Raw genomic sequence first — 20,777 nt, forward strand, 5'->3', positions numbered from 1 at the left:
GGGACACAGACCCCAGGTCCGGAGCACAGAGCCCTTGTTAGCGGGCCCTTCGGTCCAGGCTTCTGGTCTCAGTCGGGCATGAGGAAATGCTTCTCATTAGAGGCATTCAATCTTCCTTCCCCACCTTCCCCCAAGCATTTACAAATCAACCTGAATTACAGCCCTTAGGAGCAGACCTTCTGCAGCCCCAGACAGGAACTGAGCCCAGCCTGGCCAGGAGCCGGGTATTTCCCCCCTGTCAGGCGGAGGGAGCACACGCTGCACTCCCACTCCAGCCTCATCCTGGACACTTTCCCCAGGGGCAATAATCTCAGGACCCATGGTCCGGATGCTGGAGCCCCCACCCTCCCCACAACCCCACGCAGGCTCCTCTACCCAGTGTCTTCTCCAGAGCATTGGCTGGGGCCGGTGGGGCCCAGGTGGCCCCACGGGTATGTCTTGGGGTCCACTATGCTACTGCTCTCACTTGCTGTTGGAGGCACCTGTCTAACGACTGACAGCTTTTCAAGGAAAGGGAGTGTGGTGTTCGGTTCACCTGGATGCCCAGGGCACCTGGAACGAGGCCTGGCCCAGAGAAGACGCCTTCGAGGCAGGGTGGCAGGGTGGCCCGGCAATGGCTGACTTTTGGAAGCCTTCTGTGTACAGAGCAGTGAGTTTAGGAGGAGGGACACGTGGAGGCCTGAGACATTGTTCTGGCCCTTGAAGGAGGCAGGAAGTTTTTTCCAAGGGATTCAGCAAGTGGAAGCAAATTCGGAGTGGACTAGAGTTGGAAGGGCCCTTAGCAGAACTACGAAGAGCTGTCACTTATGAGCTGTGCTGTCCCCCCATAGCCAGGCATGGAAGCCATTATCCATCATCTTATTTAGCCCTCATGACCACCTGTTATTATTAAACCGATTTTTACAAATGAGCCAGCTGAGGGTTGAGCTCACGGAGCTCCAGGTCCTCTGCAGTCTGAGGCTGATCGTGCCAAGTGACAAGTGAAATGGCCCCACTACAGCTTCCTGGAGCAGTGGGCTTCTGAGAGGACAGAGAGAGCCAGCCTCCCGGGACAGGAGCCTGACAGCAACAGTGGGGTAGCCACACGCAAGGCCTCTGGGACTCGGGACAGAAAGACAACCCAGCTCAGGCCGAAGAGGAAGATAGTAGTGACAGCCCCCGAATTACCTCAACGAAGGCACATTTGGGGCACATGAGAAGCCAGAGCAAGGCCTAGTGGACATCTGCCAAAAATCTTGCCAAGGACCATGCTTAAGCAAATACTAAGTACTGACAGACTAAAGGGAATAAAAGAGCAGATGAATGCACTGGTGGTAAATGCTAGGGGCGGGGGCGGCAGGGGCGGCGGGGGGCAGGGAGGAAGGACGACGGCATTGACCTACACACTTTGCAGAGATCTCCGTTTGTATCCAGGCCCTGGTTCTCACTATTCTGTGACCATGGGCAAGTTCCTTACCCTTTCTGTGCCAGTTTCTCATGTAATGCTGGTACCTTTCAGAGTTATTAAAAGCAGTAAGATATTACATACAAAGCACTGAGAGTAGCGGCTAGCATACAGCAAGCACTGAACACTGGCTGGCTCCTGTGTGGGGAACAAGCTTTCAAGAAGCATGGGGACCGGACCTGGTACCTATGTGGCACCAAGTGGTAAACGCTTTTGATTAAGAAGGGCCAGTTCCCTCAGGTGATAAGGCCACCAGGTAACCCATCTGTCAGTGGATGGAAGGAGCCCTAGACCTTCAGCCTGGTAGCAATCATCAACATTTTGTGTAACTCAACCATTTACAAAGGGCCTGCATGTACCCTGCCCATTACAGGGCCCAGATGAGAAAGAAAACTGCGAAGAGAACGTGGCCCACTTGTTCCAAAAGCTGTTTTTGTACAAAAGCCTGGATCTGAATGGCCAGCCCAGCACTAGCACACTCTGTGGCTAGGATATGGCTCTGCCTCTCTGGGCCAGCCCCTGGGCCCACAGATGCAGGCATTCATTTGCCCATTCCGGCTTCATGAAGCTGCAGCGTTGATATTCTGCATTCTTGTTTGCACAAACTTATAGATAAGTTAGATATATAAGTATTTACAGACCTTTGCAAACCAAGAGGGGAGAAAAAGGGCACCTCTGGTTAAGGGAAACTTCAGAAGAGACTGGGGAGATCATAAAAAGGGGAACGAAGCAAAACTTCAGACAGGCTGGTTCAGTGATCCAGGCTGCCTGGTGGAGTAGGAAACTGACAATCTGTCTTACCTGAACTAAAATCTCAAGATACATACTTCCTATTGGTCCTGGCTAGGAACAGAAGAAAATCCATCCCACACACATGAATGGTGTCTGTTTCCCTTGTCTGGTGCAAGTTACCGAGGAGCAGAAATTCAATCAGTCGCAGGGAACTTCCCACCTCAGAGGCTTACAGAAAAAGGACAGTGCTGGCTTCACCCTTGCTGCTCCAAATCATGCAGGCTTACCCTGGAAGCCCAGCTTGGGGCCTGCACTGGGGCTCAGCCAAGACCCAGGCCAGGAAGGCACTGAACCAGCAAAAGGGAGATTCTCCCCAGAGTACATTTCCTTTGTAAGTCAAGACCCCTCAGAGACTTAAGATCCAATACACATGGCCTACAGGTAAGAGAAGGGACCTTCAAATAATTCTGAAAAGAAAACAGTCCTATGGTATCACTTGCACCAGAAACAGAACCTCAAGATGGAAGGAGGTAGAAGCGGAGATGGAAGTAGGTGGAAGCACATGTGTCCAGGGATTAGAGGCCAGGTGCAGGCTCCAGGAGGCCTCCAACCAACACCTACCACAGAGAATCCCCTTGCCTCTTCCCCAGCAATGTGGGCTCCTGCGCCCCCCAAACACACACCTTCCCCTTGTGAAGCTGACTGCTTCCCCAGGCTCTGGGCACAGAGGTTTCCTCTCGCTCCCAACCACCCACCCTTGTGAGGGCCCAGAGCAGCTGAGCCCTCGCTGACTCAGCTGCTCCCTCGCTGGCTCTACAACTGGTTTGGTGGAAGCCAACTCAGAAGTGTGATCCAGAGATGCCTGGGGCTTCTACTGCGATCACATCAAACCCAGGCACACAGGACTACGGGTCACCCCAGCAGCCCGGAGCCCTGGAGCTGGGCTGAAGCGATTCCAGATTGACGTGGGGAAAAATACTCTGGGTAAGTGTTAACTCCCCCATTTCTTCCTCTCAGGTGGGAAAGGCAGGTAGCCTGGCAGGGAACAAGTGGGTGACCCATCAATGCTGGCAGGAAAGGCTACTTTCTAGATGGGAGGAGATAGGGGCCATACTTCCTGCAGACACGGCAATGGGGATTGGTTTTGCTTCTTTTTAATGTAAACAGAATACACAAACACGTTAAAAACCCCACAGGACACGAGAGAATACACAGAGATATATATATATAGGTATTTACAGACCCTCACAAACCCAGAGGAGAAGTGGCATCTCTGGCGAAGCGCAGCTTCCCTTCCTACCCCCTAACCCCATCCCAAATCAAAGCATTGAGGCAGATGTAGGAGCCTCTGCAACTGCTTCTGGATGAAACTTAGCAGGAGGCTGGAATGACATCAGAAACCCCCAAAGCAAAACCAAGATTCCAACTTTCTGGCCCTGGCCCATACCCTAAGCCCTCCTCCTCAGCAGGCTGACATGCCAAGAATCTTTGCATCTTGGGAAGAGTCAGCGTGACCCCTGCGATTCAGATGCAATGGCTTCCCAGCCCACTCCAGCTTTTCCCAGCCTTGGGCTGAATGAGAAATGAGCTGCAACCAACCGTGTCCAAGAGAAGAGGGTAGGGAGGAGTGAAGAAAGAGGGGATCCCAAGCTGAGAGCAGACTGCACTCAGAGCAGGACGCTGGGAATCAATGAGGGGCCAAATCTGGCCTCCCCCACCAGCCCAGCGTGTCCTAGGGAGGGCACCATGGGGCCATGCTGCCACCTGGAGGAAGGTGGGAGCATTGCACCCACGGACTGGGACAGCCCCTGGGGCACCTCCAGGTCACTCCCCCTTTCCTTGTCAGTCCCCTGCCCAGGAGCCTCACTGCAGCAGCTCCTCCCAAGAAATGGGCTTGGAGAAGACCTCCCTTTCTAACCAGAGGTCATAGTTCATCTGGAAGTCCTCAGGGAGGTCCACCCGCTGGCCCAGGACACTCTGTAGGCAGTTGTCCACAGGCAGGAAGTCCGGGTTGCTATGGGCCCGGTCGTACCGCCGGGCGTTGAAGCGTTCGATATTGGCACGGAGGGCACATTCCTCTGCCTGGAAGTCCCAAGGCCGGGCATCAAGATCTGGGACAAAGCAGGAAGACATGTTTAGGAGCCAAGCCCTTGTGGCAGCTCTCCCGGGTTCACTGAAGCTCGGGGCCAGGATGACTCTGGCTTGCAATGCTGTCAGCCCAGAGCAGAAGACTTCCAATCCCCATCCTCAGGAAGACTGACAGGACTTTTTACTTTGATACAAAAGAAAACCAGGTAAAAAGAGAGAGACCATATCTATAAAGAGGCCATGTTGCAGCTAGTGGGGACCCAGCTAGGGAGGGCCACGGAATGATACACTTCTCTGGAAGTCACATTCTCCCTGGATCTCTGGGATGGATGGCAGGAAGCTCATTGTCTCAGTTCCCTGGCCAGGGCCCCAGGGGCCACTCTGGCTCTGCACAAATTCACAGGGCACTGGGGCGCTGATGTGGTCACCTGGCCATGGGGCTGTGGGCAAGAAACCGAATGGAGTGGCAGCACGCTCAGGAAAGCCCAGGAAGAGCCCACTCCACTCTGAGGTGGCCGGCCAGACAGGAAGCACACATGTGGATACCCAACAGCTACAGGTATGAGGGAGCTACCCTGCTGGGAGCAAGGAACATAGGGGACAATGGGGCTAATGGGCCAAGATCCCTGTGTGGGACAGAGGCTGAGCTGAAGGGAAGCTGGATCAGGTTATGCAGAGACACTGGGCCAGCCTCACAAGCCTTGCTTAAGAGTTCAGAAGCTAATGAAGGATTTTACTTAGGGAGTTAGTGCCACAGGACCTGCTTTTTAAAAAGATCACAGGGGCTCAGTTTGAGGCACTGATAGAGGGGAAGAAAAGGAGGGCAAGGAAACCATCTGGTTCTGTGAGAATTTCAGTGGTCAGAACCGAGGCAGTGGTCGTGGGGAGAGAAAAGATGGGTAAGCGTCTTGTGACAGTTTCTGGAAAAGGAACTCCTTCAGGGGGACAGAGGAATGGGGGTGATCACATGTGCCAATCCCAGGCAGTTTCTCAACATCTTTCCTGGAGCTCTCAGCGGGATGGTACAGAGGCAGGACCTGGACTCTGCGGGTTCCTCAGAGGGAAAGGCGACCCCCAGCTTCGCACCAGAGCTTACCATTGCCATACGCCCAGTCGTCGTTCAGCCGATGCCGCACCTTCTGGTAGATGGCAGACATGGTCTTCATGTTGCTCTTCCGCCACTGCCGCCCCAGGTACTTGGTCTGCACCTTGAGCAGCTTGAGCACATACAGCTGCATCATGGCCTGCTTCACCTTGAGGGCGCGCTTCAGGATGGGGGCCGACTTGAACACCACCAGCATCTGGGAAGGGCCATGGAGGGCCGGGTTGCGGGCAGAGATTAACACCTGAACCGTGCCCTCTACTCACTGCTTCTGGGGTTATAGGCAGGGGAACTGACCATCTCTGTCTCCCCAGACTGAGGGGTTTCCCGGGACACTCCCACCACTTAAATCACGGGTCATCACGAAATCTGAGGCAAGCCGTTCCTACGTGCGCATATGTAAAATTTCCAAGGACTCATGGACATCCCCTCCCCAAAGGCATCCTGACTCAGGGTTAAGGGAGACTCCCAGAATCGTGGTTGTGGTACCACTGGAGATTAAGAGGACATAGAAAAATCCCTTCTCTATGTGTCCACCGGCATCAGGGCAAAACTGAGCCTCTTCTAGCTTCTAGTTCAACTCAGCAAGGAACCAGGAATGAGCCGTTAAATGCAAGGACATGGCTAAAGGCGTTGAGAAGGATGTAGGGGCAGCAGCGAGCCCGCCCTGGGGACACCCTGGGAGGGGACAGCACGGGGTGTGGCCCTCTGCCTAGACTTCCAAGTTGTGTGCCTGCTGACTATAATAGCTCACCATGGTCCTCGAGTGCTTCCACTTTGTCAGCTTGTTCAAGATCCGAAGCAGATTGATACAGGAAAAGAGGTTCCTCCAGCAAAACTGGTTATTGTCACCTGCCTCCTGCAGGGAGAATCCGGGAACAGTTATAACCCTCACAGCTGCAGGGGTTCAGCAGTGGCCAAGGCCCGCATGCCTCTCTCAGAACTGCCGGGTCTTCCTCTCCTCAGCCCTGGAGGACTGCTATCCCAGAGCTTGGCAGGGGTATGGAAGCTCCCTAGAAATTTTCTGCAGGACATGTGGAGCATGTGGATTTTGGAGACTGTGCCCTTAGCCCCCACACCTGGGGCACTGGCACCCACCTCAGAGCTGCACCCCACAGAGATCCAGCGTGGGAGAGGGAAGCAGCCAGGCCAGGGGAGCTCGGGGTCCATGAAGACCATGAAGAGCCCCTGAAGACCATGCTCCTGACCAACTACGCCCTACATCCACATCTTTCCCCTCGGCAAGCTCCCTCCTCTGGCCCTTCTATGCCCTCTCGGTGCTTTAAAAGCCAGCACTCAACAGTGACCTCACACTTGTGCACACCTCCATCCCCGTGTCGGGGGAGGCAGGCCCTCCATCAGCACCCCTCACGCCAAAGAAACAGCTGGGGAAGAGCACAGCCACTCACCAGACTCTCGGCGGTCAGCTCCGGCAGCTCGTGCACCACGCAGTGGGGGTAATCCAGGACAGAGATGCTGCAGAGAGCCAGGGCCCCCATCCTGAGCAAAGGCTAGGGGCTGGTGAAGCAGCTACAACAGGGCTGGCTCCTGGCCTTCCTCCCTCACTTGGGAGTGGAAGTAGGACTCTGCCTTATCTACACCCCTTGGTTCCCCCAGTTATAGGAAGATGAAATCCCTACTATCAGAGAGCTTGTAGGGTCCCTCTATGGCCAGAGACCAGCCTGCCATCTTGTAAGGTCCAGAGTCCCTGCTCTCCTCAAAGCAATGAGCCTGGGGCCTGGGGAGGGGGAAGATTTCTCAAGGTAATTAATGTACGCCAAACCCCTTGTGGAGACAGTGTCCGGATGAGAGCTCACCCTGCCGCACATTGTCAAATCTGCTGGCCCCAGGCGAGGGGCGGCAGGGGTAAGAGCAGACAGGGCCTCACGGTGCACATGGCAGAGCCCCTCAGAGATCAGGAAGCCCAGCCAGTCTCCTCAAAAAAGCACCAAACAGGGGCACCTGGGTGGGTCAGTGGGTTGAAGCCTCTGCCTTTGGCTTAGGTCGTGATCCCAGGGTCCTGGGATTGAGTCCCTATCAGGCTCTCTGCTCAGCGGGGAACCTGCTTTCCTTCCTCTCTCTCTGTCTACTTGTGATCTCTGTCAAATAAATAAATAAAATCTTTGAAAAGAAAAAAAAAAAAGCACCAAACACTGAGGACAGCACTGGAGCCCAGGATGAGAACCTTCCTACCCAGCACAGATTGAGTCACCTGTCACTAGAGTAGCTTAGACTCAGACTGGACACACTGGCATTCTCCACAGCAGGAACCATGTCTCACTCATCTTTGTGTCCGGGGGCCTGGTGGAGTGCTGGCTTGTTGGGCTTGAGCAGGCTCAGGAGGCGAGGCCAGCAGGGAGCCCTGCCATCTGGCCATACCCACCCCTTCCTGCTCCCTCATCCTTATCACCTGTTCTTGGCGGTGATGTAGGACATGATGTTTTGATTGAAGAACTTCAGGATCAAAGGGATGCAGTTGGCAAACACCAGGTGCTGGGCCATGTATTCAAACTGAAACCAAAAGAAAAAACTAAGCATGCCCTTTAGGACCTCACCCTCCTTCCTCCAATGATAAAAGGCCTTGGTCGGAGACCTGTGTCTAAAAACATTCATGCAGAGCTCAAGGGGGTTTGAAAGTCAAGGCCTGGGTTCTTCAGGGCTGGAGGAGCAGCACTGTCTGAGGCCCTGGCCCAGTGAATAAGGCAGGCAGTCCCTGGAAGTACCTGGTAGACGTGGTTCAACTTAAAATGTTTGAGCAGCAACAGCAGGACAGCAGAAATGGCCTTAACAATGACCTCCTTGTGGCGGTTCACATCCACGCCCAGCTTCATGCTCTGCAACACCGTGGTGCTGGAAACACAGTTCCCTGGTGAGCCACCAGTGTGTACAGCACAGCCTTTCCTGGTGCTCACAGGAGACACGGGATTCCTGAGCCTTCCCTGGGCAGAGGCCGCCGCACCCCATTCCCCCCCACACCCAGACACCTGAGAGATCAGGCCCCAGGCTCCTCCCACCCACCCTACAGGCAGTCCAGCTCAGCACAATTTATTTCTTGTGAGGCCACAAACACATTCTTAGCCTGTTTCCCTCGCAAAATGAACTTCTCCTTTTTCAAGTTCTTCTTAAGTTTCTGCTACCATATGAACTTAGGTCCCTCAAAGTGTATTCTGTGGAACACTAGTACATTGAGACATTTCACACTATGGAGAAAAAAGGGCTTTGGCGTCAGATAAATTGAAGAAGCACTGAGTTCAATCAGTTTCTTCATTCAGGGCTTCTCACTGTAAATCTCTGTAAAAGGAGGTTTAGTATTTGACTCTGGAACCTTTCTTCCAAGGATCATCACGATGGCCTTGTGTTCTGGGACACTCCCTTTGGTATTAGCCAATCCCTGCCTCCTCCCTCACAGGGCCATCACTCAAGGGGCCCAAACCCCAGGGAGCTGGGAGGTACTGGCAGGCTGGCAGGAGGTCAGATCAAGGCCCAGGTCCTTCTCAAAGCATAAAATGATCTCGGTTTGTACTCTTGTATCAAAGTGATGAGGTCAGTGCCCCAGAGAAAAAGAACCCCTAAGGATTTCACCAGCGCCCTGAGATAACCCATAAATACTTTGTTTGCCAAATCACCGGTGAATAGGAAAGAACCCGCACCCCACTCAGGTTCGGCTGTTGGCTGGTAAAGTGTCCAGAAGCTCAACCTACGTGTCCTGGCTGTCCTGATCACACCACTTTCGAGGGAGGGTTTCAGGAAATGTCAAACACAGCCTGACTCATTTTACAGGGGAGGAAAGGACGTCTCCCCAGTTCACTCAGCGGCAGAGTCCGCATCAGAATCCAGGCCCACCACACTAAACCACTTCCCCAACCAGCAGAACTAAATATTTAATCCGATATAGTTTCTTTCTTCTGAGCCAGGAATACCCTAAACTTAACCTACAGAGAAACTGAGCCAAAGAGAGAAACAACCTAGCAAGACTGGGGCTCAAAGGGAAACACTCCCCTTTCCCCTCTACCCGGGAGGCCCCGACCTGCGCCATTCACGGGAACACCACTCACGGCATCTCCTCAGGCAGGACATCTGCTAAGATGTTGATTGAGTCCGTTTTGGCCTTTGAGGTGGGGGCCGCAGCCAGCAGAATCTTCAGCAGCGCGATCTGGGGAGAGGCAGACCTGAGCCCTGAGAGGCGGTCCTTCCAGAGGAGCGCAGGTGGGTGGCAAAAGGGGCTGAAGGACACCGGCAGGGCACACTCTCAAGGCCAGTGTAGTGGGCAGGGACACCAAAGGGGCCCCAGACCAAAAGCCCTCCTGAGCAGGAGGTAAGAGCCCAAGAACAGGAGCACTCACCATGTACTGAGGCAGGCTGGGAAGCAAGCCTTGGTACAGGGTTTCTGCAGGTACTTGCTCTACTTCCTCTTCTCCCTTTTAACACAACAGGTACAAATAGAGATCCCCCCATCCCGACTGGTCTCCTGAGCCAGCTTGCTAGACAGCTAGAGGAGCATATGTAAGTAACAATGTAAATAATGACATTGATCATGACAGCAAACATTGAGTAATACAACATGTGAGGCACTTTACCTGTATTAACTCATTTAATCCTTTCTGCAACTCTTGTGAAGAAGGTACTATTACTACTCCCATTCTATGGGCGAGCAAACCAAAGCACAGTAAGATCCAGTAACTTGCCTGAGTGGCCACCTACTGAGTGGTGGAGCGGGAGTCAGAAGCAGGTGACAGACTCAGAGTCTGTGCTCTTGACCCCCACACTAGACACATGCCACCCCTGCAGCGGGAGTAAGACTGGGAGCTTTGAGGGCAGGGCCTGGGGCAGCTTTGCGATCTGGGCCCAGCACTGTTCCTAGTGCCTAGGAACAGCTGGGGGTCCGGTGGCCAGAGAAAGCCTCAGACTCACCCCTGAGAGGGGAGAGCGAAGGTACTCCTCCTCCATCTGGGCCTGGACCTCTGCAATCGATGTGTACTTGTGCTGGAGAGAGAGCGAGCAGAGAAACACCTCTCATTCTCTGGCCGAAGCCCCACACCCTGGCAAAGACCCTACTCAATTTTCTTCAAACACAATCTTCTCAAAGAGGGCTAAGTCACCACAAAGATCCCTAACTCAAAACCTGAAATATTTTTCTAAGTGGGCATGTTTTCTTAAACCCAGCCTAAAACCCACATGACAGATTAGAAAACAACAAAGGAGAAAGGGGCTTTCAGATAACTATAGAGCCAGCAGAAAACTATCAGAGGGGAGTCATGGATTCAGAAAAGCCAAGCAGCACAGGACCGACTTAGCCCACTTATACCATAAATCTCAAAAATACACTTCAAAAAACTACATCAACATTTCCACTCCTGATACATTGTCAGGGGAGACACCTCTTTCCCACTCTTGATGCTTCCTCCCACATGGAGAGTGTCAAAAACCCCTACTCTCCCACCCCGTTCCACCACTCCCTCTCCTTTTGCCAACTGGTGAGTATCAGGGGAGGTACAGGACTTTGAGCCCAGCCAACTACTCTTTTCTCTTTAGAAAAAAGAAAAGCCTATGTTCATGTTCACTTCTGTTCCTCAACCAGGCTTAGGAGGGTTCCAGCACCACCTGGCCCTGGGTAGAGTCTGCCTAATTCTGGAAGTAAAACATAGGGTGCATATCACTGCTGTGTTCTCATGCCTCATTGTCCAGTCACTCTATTAGCAATAAAGTTGGTGATTCAATTGCCATCTGTCTGCTCCTCTATCTCAACTGCTTAGAACTTGGACTCAGAAAAGGGAGGGCAATTTATTGGGCCCTTTAAAACACCAACTATCAAGTAATATCTCTAATAAACTCCCAGTCAAGTCCCCAACAAAAACTCAGCTAAAATAAGTAAAACTACAAAGAGCTGTATTAAAGGGCATTGCCACAGCCCACCCATGCCTCCACTCCAGGTTCCTTCAGGCAAACAACACTCTTCAAAAGGTTTCTCCCAATGGACTGCTCTCACTTTACTCACTTGGGACCAAAGTAGGTCAAAAGCTCATTCAAAGCCACCTACCTGTTTCAGAGTCTTGATGCTTTCGTGGATTGGCCTGGGCAGCCCCACCACTGTGTTTGTATCACTGGAGAATAAAGAAAACCTGTGTTAAGCCTAGACAGCAATTTGCCTCGATCCCTAAACACCAAAGGCCAGGAGAAAGAACTCCCATTACCTCTTTCTTCAAAAGGAAGTCAGATCACACTCACCTGCCTAGAGTGTAACCTATAAACTTGCTGCGGCTGGACTCGAGGAACATCTCAATGTCCTTCTCTCTGCCAAAGACAAAGACAAGGTTTTTACAAAATGTTATCTCAAGGTGTCATGGTCAATAGAACACAGAATGCACAAGAAGCCAGGAAAAACGGTATCCCACCATTATTTTTCTTTTTAGGGGGAAGAAAAAAAGAAAAGAAAGAAAACAAACAAATCAACTGAAATCTTCAGACTATTTTAAAGTCCTTTATAATGTTGTTGGATCTATAACCTGAAAATATTATGTGTAACTAGTTTACCGGTAAAATTAAGGTGCTACATCAAACTGAAAAGGACACCTTATTCAGCTAGTGAGTCTGTCAAAAGAATTTCTCAAATATCTAAAGTCATTACAACCATTAGATCTATCAAATACAGCTATTTTGCTATGCGTCCTGGGTCCATCTTAAACAGCTGCCACGTCTTGCATTTCCTGACGACTAGCTCTACATTGCTATCAGATATCACTGAAAACTGGAGTTTCAAATCAAGAAACTGACTTTTGTATCCTTTCACATGTCCACCAATTTCGTAAGTTGGTGGCTTTTTTAAAAAAGACTTTATTTCTCCATTAGAGAGTGAGCGAGCGAGAGCACAGGCAGGGGAGGGGCAAAGGGAGAGGGAGAAGCAGACTCCCCGCTGAACAAGAAAGCCTGATGCCTGGGCTCAATCCTAGGACTCCAGAAGCAGGACCTGAGCCAAAGAGATGCTTAACTAACTGAGCTACCCAGGCGCCCCTAGCTGGCACCTTTTCAAACAGATACCATTTCTATACACCCAGCACATTCCCACCTATTGATTCATTCACACATACCTCAAACACCTTAATTATGATTCTAAAAACTCTTCCTTATTCTTTAATTTTTCTGTTAAAAACACATACAACCCCAGGGCAAGTGGAGATGGGTTCAGTTACCTGTCCTGGTTCTCCCCTTCATTAGTACGGCTAGCCAAAAACTAACTCACATTACTGATTTAAGAGCCATACACGGGTTTCTCTGAGCAAGGCCAGCGCCCTGAGACCTCTGGGCCAACACAGAGTACTTTAAGGAGCTTCATCCCGGAGCCAAAGTCAGCCTGGCCCTGTAGAGGACCTCCTGCTGGGGCTGGGAGGCCTCTGGTTTTAGGAGCCACAAGTGTGCCAGACATCTGAGCCTCACCTGACCTTGGGAGCCCACGGAAGCCCCTTTGGGCAGGTGAGCCTGTCAGTCTGAGGCTGCTGTAACGGGGGAGGCATCACTTCATCCCGCTCAAGGGGGAATGTCTCCCCCTCCAGACTGTTGTCATCATCATTCTCCTCTTCCTCTTCCCGAGAGTCATCAGCCTTGTAGGGATCCCGCTCGTTGAAGGCATCCAAGTTGTCCTGTTTTATCAGTGCCTGAAAAGAGAGGGAAAGGGAATCAGACAAGCGCCAACCGAGCAACTGTAAAGGCAAGAAGGCTAGAGAGGCTATAACAAAGAAAAGTGGCAGGCGGAGCCAAGCGCAGGGGAAAAACCTGAGAGGAAGGCCAGGCTGGGCCCGAAAGGCTTTTCTTGCCCCAGTGTCTCAAAAGTGCCATGCTGTGAGTACCCACGGTCAACCAGACCCTGGGTTAGAGACACAGTGTCCCTGGCCCAGAAGCCTTCATTTGGACTAGCTGGTCAGAGAGGATTTCCAACAAGCCCGCTTACCCAGGGAGCATGTTGCCATGTGCTGTGCACCTTGGGACCCTTGGGACTCACAGGGGACATCCGTCACCCTCACCTTGTGTTCCCGACGGCCCCGCTTCTGCTGCTGCTCAATCAGGTCCGAGGCAGACGCTGGCGGAGAGGCAGCCCTCATGTTGCGGATCACCTTGATGCTGTCCTCAGGCAGCGGGGGAAGACCCAGGACCATGCGCTTCTCAGCCTTCATGCTCTGGAGCTCCTCAAAGCCACCCAGGGTGCACTGTATCACGGACAAGGGCAGGCCAGGCTCAACACCTCCACAAGTGGGTCCCCAAGCCCTGCGTGACACCACAACCTGCACCAATCTCTCAAGAAGGGACTAAACCCATTCACACGAGGATCTAGCAACACCAACGTGGGAGCAGAGCAGTCAGACCAAGGGAAGGAGACATGCAGGCTGACTGAGCTAGTGGCCATGCTTTGCTCCGTATGATACACTCATCATATCAGGTGGGCAGACTGAAGAGCCTACTCCTTCAGGTTCCTAGAAGAGACTGTGAGAGTCAAACGCTTCAAAGGCTATACATGCCAGTCTTTCAAAATGGTGATACACTGTTACATACTCCCCCACAAAAAAACCCAGGCTCCCTCTCATCATGCCCCTAGAAGCCAGACCCCAGTGGTATTCAGCTTTTGTCTCTGGCTTCAGTGAAGCTTTGACCTCTGACCAAAATAAAATGTGCACACCGTTCTAAAGAGGCCCTAACCTCCCTGAGCCTGGCTCTGCAGAGCTGGTCTGCTCTGGAAGGAGGAGGTGAGCCCCAGGGGTAAGGAGGAACCCCATCTGCAGCTCCACTGGGTGCAGAAGGGCGCTGGGCAGGTTGCTGGCCATTCCTCCCCCAGCCAGAAACAAGTTCTACACAACCCCCTGAGGAAGAGAGCACTAGCACAAGGCTTGCTCTTGCTTCCCTCAAGGGACCTCTGACCGAGGGGAACCAATTACACCAGCTCTAGTTCTGTCTCCAATCACTTCATACACTCTAGGTTCGGAAGCAGCCTGTCTGGGGAGAAGGTATTTTATGACTAGAGGAGCAGCTTGTAGGTGTCAGGGAGCCAACAATCTGTTCTGACCAAAGGGCCAAGTCCTCTTCAGCTACAGTGAGACAAAAGTGCTGTTTTGTTTTAAACCTCAGTTTTATAGTTTAGTTATTTATCAATTTATATAGAGTTTATCACATAATTCAATGTTTAAAAGGATATATAGTGAAAAGTCTGTCTCCTGGCCTGACCCCTACCAGCTGAGTTCCCCTTCAAGGAGGTACTCACCAATACTGTTTTCCAGAGCAGCAAGAGAACTTTCTTCATGGGGAAGTGAGGGGCATGGCCGCTGCAAAATTTGGTCACCATCCCAAACAGCATGATGGCAAATGGTTCATTGTTGTACAGGGGGGAACCTAGAGGCAACACAGAGGGATCAGGACCACCAGCAGAACAGGACCCTCCCAAAGGCCAGCAGCCTCGGCTCCCAGGCAGGGCCTCAACACCCCAGGGTTTCCAGGGCCCTACCCAGCTCAGCCCTGAAGGTCTGTCGCATGGTCCTCCACTCAGCCTTATCACCCTCACACTCCTGATGAACAGTCTCCACAATCAGGTACATGATGTTAAGCAGGACCCTGGGAATAAGAGCCAGCTCATAATGTTGCACAATCGTGAAGCAAGGGAGCGTCCTGGCTTCTCCATGGTCCAGCTAATGTGAGGAAAGCATGTGCACAAAGGCTAGTTGGTGGCGGAGGGCTGTGACACAGAGCAAACTTAGAGTCCCACAGAATGCCCCTTGGGGTGGCCTTTCTTGTCCTCTGCTGTTAAGGGCATGACAGATCTTACTCTGCTTTGCATGCCAGCATCGAGCTAGGTGTTCATCCAAGCAGGCACTTCATCAATGGTTGCTGACTGGATGAATATGAACAAGAATGGCCCAAAGCATTTCTGGCCCTAAGCTACCCTGAGCAAGAAGAGCTCAGAGGTGGGAGCAAGCTGTGGAAGTAGATGCCAGGTCAAACAAAGCAGCACAGGGTCAAAGCAAAAACAAGACCATGCAAGTGCTACCATGCTGGAGTGGAAACTGGGAGCCAGGGGTAGTACCCAGGGACGGGACCACAGTGGGGAACACCATGAACACCCAGTCTGAAAACTACCAAGCTCATAGAGACAGATGCTAGGCCTCACAAAATGGGAAGGTGACCCCATTGTTCAGCAGCTGCTATTACTGCCTGTGGGCAGGACATCGTAAGGGAGATGGGGGTCAAGCTGCGCAGCAGAGGGTGGAGCCCGAGGAGCCACACGGCATGCATTCCATCAAGCACAAAGCATCACACCAGCAAGTTGTCAGCAGCAGCGTGGGCAGGAGGCCACACGTCACTTGGGCTCTATTAAGTGGCCTTACCCTAGATTTCCTGCTGGAGCAGTTCTCAGCCGAGCCCCACCAAGGGAGAGCCCCCACCCCCGACCCACATGGCCAACTCAGGACACATGGAGATGGGCGAGCACAGAAGGATCACACACATAGCAAGGGCTCCCAAAGACATCCTTCCATTCCCGGCTCTGATCTCATTCTTAGGGAGCCTAAGCCAGCTGCCTGCCTCACCTCAGGTCTGTGCTGTCTGCCAGGGAGATGGCCGGCTTCCTCACTGCGCTGCTGCAGGCCGCACTGTTGCTGCAGGAGACATCTGGGAGTCAGGCCCTCCCCCAGGAAGGAAGACAAGGAGTTGCCCGGACAAGGGCCGCCCAGTGGGGGAATGAAATGCTACGATAAGTGCTTCGACTGCAGAAGAGCCCACGGTTCAACCCGACTAGTCAGAACAGAGCCTGGGACCACCCCGTCAGCCCCACTTGGCCCATTCCCCCTTCTCAAAACCACTGAGCTCTGCCAGCCCTGTCCCTTCAGCCCCTGCCTCCCCTTCCCTATTCCAGCTCCTCAGAAGAACTCACTCTATCTCCATGTTCAGAAGCTCCACCAATGCATTGAACGTGCCCACTTCCAGGAGCAGAAAGATGTTGTAGCGCATCCAGGACTGCACTTCTGCCTCCGAGCTGCACTCTCCAAACGTGCCTGCAAACACAGGCACAGCTCGCGGGGGCCCTCCCAGGATCGCACTGGACGGCATCACTGAAAACTGCTGCAGGGTGCCTGGGGGGCCCGCTCAGTACCTTGGGCAACATAGAGAATTGCTCGAGCCACCTTGAGTCTTTTCTCCCTGGCAGTGACTTCCAGGCCATCCAGGAGCCTCATGGCATGAGTACGGTGCTGGTTGGTATCCAGCTCAGTCCATTTCTTATCTGTTACTGTGGGGCAAGAGACCAGGAGCACTTGAGCCCAGAAAAATCCTCACGATGGAATGAACCTATGTTAACTCACCACATTCAAGACTGTCACAAGGCCAGAACACTCAGAGAGAGAAGTTAACTCACTAGGTAAGGCAGAAGGTCATGTACTGCTCTACAAATTTCCAGACTAACACACTGCTGTTTTTTGATGCAATTTTAATCACATAAAGATTTCCTCCCAGTACTCACACTCTGCAAAGCCACCACCAGAACACCAGCAAGCCCACCCTAAAGGTCACATGGGGCCTGGCACAATCATGGTTTGGCAGGTTTCTTGGGCCAGTCCAGGATGACTCAAGTCACTCAGATGACTAAGAGAAGCCCTGCAGCTCTCAGGACTCTGGGTCAAAGAAACCAAGAAGTGCGGAGAATCATCTCACCATGGATCCGGAAGTCCTCCTCAAAGCATTTTCGATTCATCAGGAATTCTGGCCCTTCTGTGTAGCTGTACAGCTCTATCAAGAACAAAGTCTCATCAGCTCCATGTCCACATGCCACAGCAGGTCTTGTCCATAGCAGAGACTATAAGGCATTTGCCTCTAGGCTCCACTCTCTCCCTGAGTCACAGTGACTCTTGGACTATCCAGTTACTAAGGGGGTCTTAGTGCTCTGACATGCACAGTGGAGAGAATGCAAACTCCCCTTGCAGCACACAATCAGAATGCTGGTTACACAAAAGTCCAGGCATTTCCAGTCTGGTGCACATCAATCCCACCATGCCACGCAAGGCGGACTGCCGCCATGGACATGTGCCTCTCAAATGGCCATGATCTCCTAACTAGGACCTGTACTATGGAGGCCTGAGAAGCAGCTCAGGCTAGCCTAATGTTACATGTGAGTAGTAGTGGCGGCAACACATGTGCACAGATGCAGGCACACCTGTTGGCAGACCTCATGCACGACCTACTGCTCCAGGAGAAACCACTGTCAGGCAGATAGTGTATGGCCCAGGAGCACCACTGTCTGTGACTAGGCCACAGCCAGCTTAGCTGACCACAGCAGAGAGGCTTCACCAAAGCAAAGGAAAAACCAAAGTTATGAGATACACAGAGCTGGAACCCCATAATTAACATGTATGTATATGTGTGTGTGTGTGTGTGTGTGTGTGTGTGTGTATGCAAGTTTATACAACTGATATATATGTATATATATCACTAGGTAACCAAAGGAAAAAATGAACTCCAAAATGACATTCATTCTTAATTTTATTAAAGATCAATACAGAAAAAAAAATCCTAAATAATAAGAAGGTCTGTGCTTTACCCGAGAGCTCTGCAGCCCACTTGTCTGTGTCAGCATATTCAAACTCGAGATCTGGTGACTCGGAATAGCCCTGAGGAGGAGAGGAGACAGTAATGCAAAAGACCACAGTGAGTGTTTTCTGAAGGAGGAAATAATATGCGTCTAGAGACACTGCTGTGTTACAAGACACCACTGCCTCCAATTTGCTGGCGTTTTATCACATTTTGTCTCCGGGGCTAGCTCAGGTTTCCCTATTGGGCCCTTACAGAGCACCTTCCACTTTCCCTTTAAGAGCACAACTTCTAATTATATGCCAGCATGTGTATTTGTTTTGTGTCTGTCTCTCCACAATATGCAAGTTCCATTCCTTGAGAAGGAGAACTTTGTCCACTCTGTTCACCAGTGACTTCACAATGCCCAGCATACTACCTCGCCTGAATGAATGAATGAATGAATTTTTTAAAAAAGATTTTATTTATTTATTTGACAGAAATCACAAGTAGGCAGAGAGGCGGGCAGAAAGGGTAGGGGGGGGGGCAGACTCCCTGCTGAGCAGAGAGCCAGAAGCAGGGCTCGATCCCAGGACTCTGGGATCATGACCTGAACCTAAGGTAGAGGCTTAACCCACTGAGCCACCCAGGCGCCCTGAATGAAGAGTTTATAGTCAAATAAAATCTTGTGAGATAAATGAACACAGAACTTCTAAGTGTTCTGTGCAGTGAATGACCCCTTCCATACAATGCTAAGATTCCGGAAGCTTCGCTTCTTTCTGGCTAGTAGTAGGCCATCAACAGCTCAGGACAAAATGAGTATTGATACGCTCAGTTTTCCTGCCCTTTTCTCAAATTTCAGTGAGAACTGACAGAGAAGGTGCAGTCTAACAGAATGGTTTCCCTCCCAGACACACAGGAGAGAATGTGACAGAGAATCTTTTCACTGGTGGGGATAGGTGATCACTGAGAACACACCTTGTGCTGGGAAGAGAGAAGAGGTGACAAAGTAGGTAAAGTCTTCAGGCCTAATTATAAGCTACTTAGGAAGACAAAGACCACCCACAGAATGACATAACAAACCCAGACACTGAAAAACAAGAAGAACTCTACTGTCAGAGGCAACAGACTGCACACTTTCACAAGTTCCTGAGCTTCAGTTCATTTATGGAATGGGGATGACAAAAATCTATCTTGAAGGTTTTTAAGGACTAATCAAAATTATGTAGCACACAGTGGGCTCTCATCAAGTGATGTCCTCCCTGTCCTCCAGGCATTGCTCAGGCTACCAGGCTACTGATTCCAGCTTTGCCCCAAGAGAGAGTGCAGCACAGACATCTCTAAGAAAATAAATTGAAACAGATCTCTCAGCTTAAGTGTTCATTGGCTGGCCTTCCACGTGTTGAGTCTATATGGAAATTAAAGGATAGAAGGAGAAATTCAAATGCATCAAAGGGTATTTATTTGATCTTTCAAGACAACCTAGAAAAATTTTAAACCGTAACTCCTCTCCTGATAAGGGTGGGCTCACCCCCATACTTTCATAATCCTCCCACCCCACCAGGCAAAGGCTCCTAAAAAGTCAGCTTCACTGCTTTTTCAAATAATTCCCATCAAGCTCAGTGCACCTCTATTTTGGACTTGCCAAATTTTGACACGCTTTGCCAGAGATCTGTACTTGACAACAAAATACAAAAGCTTGAGAGGAATTGATTTCACTTATCTTCAGCCTTTGGTATGACTGGTATACTGCGTCTGGACAAGGAGGAATTCCCTCTCAGTATTAAGAGCTTTACTGCTGATCAGCCTCTGAGTTCTCTCGTAAAGACGACCTCACAGTAAATACTCTGGGAACGTACTGATTAAGAAGCCCTAAAATGCTGCGACGTGCGTGTCTTCATTCATGAAATCTACATTGGGAGGGAGTGGGAGGAATTCTTTAACTCGGGGTGAGGTGACTAGTCAGCTTCAGACTACGGTGTCTCGGGAACCGGAGGAACAGCCCACTAGCAAGAAAGGGAATGCTGAGCCCTAATGCCTGTTTACAATGTATATTTGTGATCGTTAACACTTCAGCATCTGGCGCACTAGGCACTGTGAAACTATGGCCTGGACCTGTAAATAGCTAAGGTCAGACCGAACTGGGAATGTTACCTCCGCCTACTTTCAAATCTCCGGACGAGTAGTACTATTAGTGATAATTAGCTCCGTCCAGCTTCCAGTTCCCTTCCCTGCCCACACACACCGCCCACCGCACGCTGCGGAGCCCACAGGACCAGGCGACAGAGATGATTAGGGATGTGGGTGCAGCCGCCCGCCCCTGGAGCGCACTCACTCCAGTAGACCACGGATTCCTCACCCCCGAACTGGGACCGGGTGCGGCTTCCCCAGGAGCTGGGGCCTGGAGGCCGCACCCTTAGCCCCGGCCCCAGAGAAGAACACGAGGAGTCGCTGGCTCCGGGAGGTTCTGGCTAACGACGGAGCTCGGGGATGGGACCCCGGCTTCACGCCCCCGGCCCCAGTGGTGCCAACCTTGCTTCCTGCTCCTTTCACTGTAGAATGACAACTCTCCCACCGGGCTCTAACCCTCCGGAAGCCCAGCTGGAACCCGAAAGCGGCCCCGGGCCCGGGTCCCCCGCCGTCACCCGCCCGGGGCTATACTCGCCCCCCGAAGCTCCTTACCTCCGAGTCTTTGCGCTGGTTGCGATTGAACTCTCGGGCTTTCCCCCCGGGCAGGAGGCCCCCGCCGGCCCGCGGGGCTCCGGGTGGAGGCTGAGCGGTTGCCGGTGGCGGAGGTGGTGGCGGCTGAGGCTGTTTGTTGTTCATGATCAGCGGGCCGGGACTGCCGGCTGCCGGCTCCATCTTGGCTGCTCCACA

At 51.9% G+C, this 20,777-nt stretch overlaps 1 protein-coding gene across 1 annotated transcript; it reads right to left on the minus strand.

The window, feature by feature from the left end:
• Nucleotides 1–3,314: 3,314 nt before the first annotated feature.
• Nucleotides 3,315–20,762, minus strand: STRIP1 (striatin interacting protein 1). Its single transcript, XM_004769724.3, has 21 exons — nucleotides 20,583–20,762; nucleotides 17,932–18,001; nucleotides 17,049–17,123; nucleotides 16,492–16,626; nucleotides 16,273–16,393; nucleotides 15,929–15,997; nucleotides 14,851–14,957; nucleotides 14,611–14,738; nucleotides 13,382–13,564; nucleotides 12,798–13,015; nucleotides 11,592–11,657; nucleotides 11,404–11,467; nucleotides 10,278–10,349; nucleotides 9,710–9,784; nucleotides 9,422–9,519; nucleotides 8,090–8,216; nucleotides 7,777–7,877; nucleotides 6,776–6,842; nucleotides 6,121–6,225; nucleotides 5,361–5,565; nucleotides 3,315–4,287 (listed from the first exon to the last, which is right to left on the minus strand). Exons 1-21 carry the CDS (start codon nucleotides 20,760–20,762, stop codon nucleotides 4,040–4,042), a joined length of 2,514 nt encoding a protein of 837 aa, XP_004769781.1. The 3' UTR covers nucleotides 3,315–4,039.
• Nucleotides 20,763–20,777: the final 15 nt, after the last annotated feature.

The sequence above is a fragment of the Mustela putorius genome, unplaced genomic scaffold (assembly GCF_011764305.1).
Source record: "Mustela putorius furo isolate JIRA1106 unplaced genomic scaffold, ASM1176430v1.1 tig00000585_pilon_pilon_pilon, whole genome shotgun sequence".
NCBI classification, from domain to species: domain Eukaryota; kingdom Metazoa; phylum Chordata; class Mammalia; order Carnivora; family Mustelidae; genus Mustela; species Mustela putorius.

Coding starts and splice junctions, on each gene's coding strand:
- STRIP1 (XM_004769724.3), bottom strand. CDS start 20,762: ATGGAGCCGGCAGCCGGCAGTCCCGGCCCGCTGATCATGAACAACAAA. Junction 13,565..14,610: donor TGCTCTGGAAAACAGTATTG/GTGAGTACCTCC, acceptor TCCGTGATACAG/TGCACCCTGGGTGGCTTTGA. Junction 7,878..8,089: donor AGTTGAACCACGTCTACCAG/GTACTTCCAGGG, acceptor TTTTGGTTTCAG/TTTGAATACATGGCCCAGCA.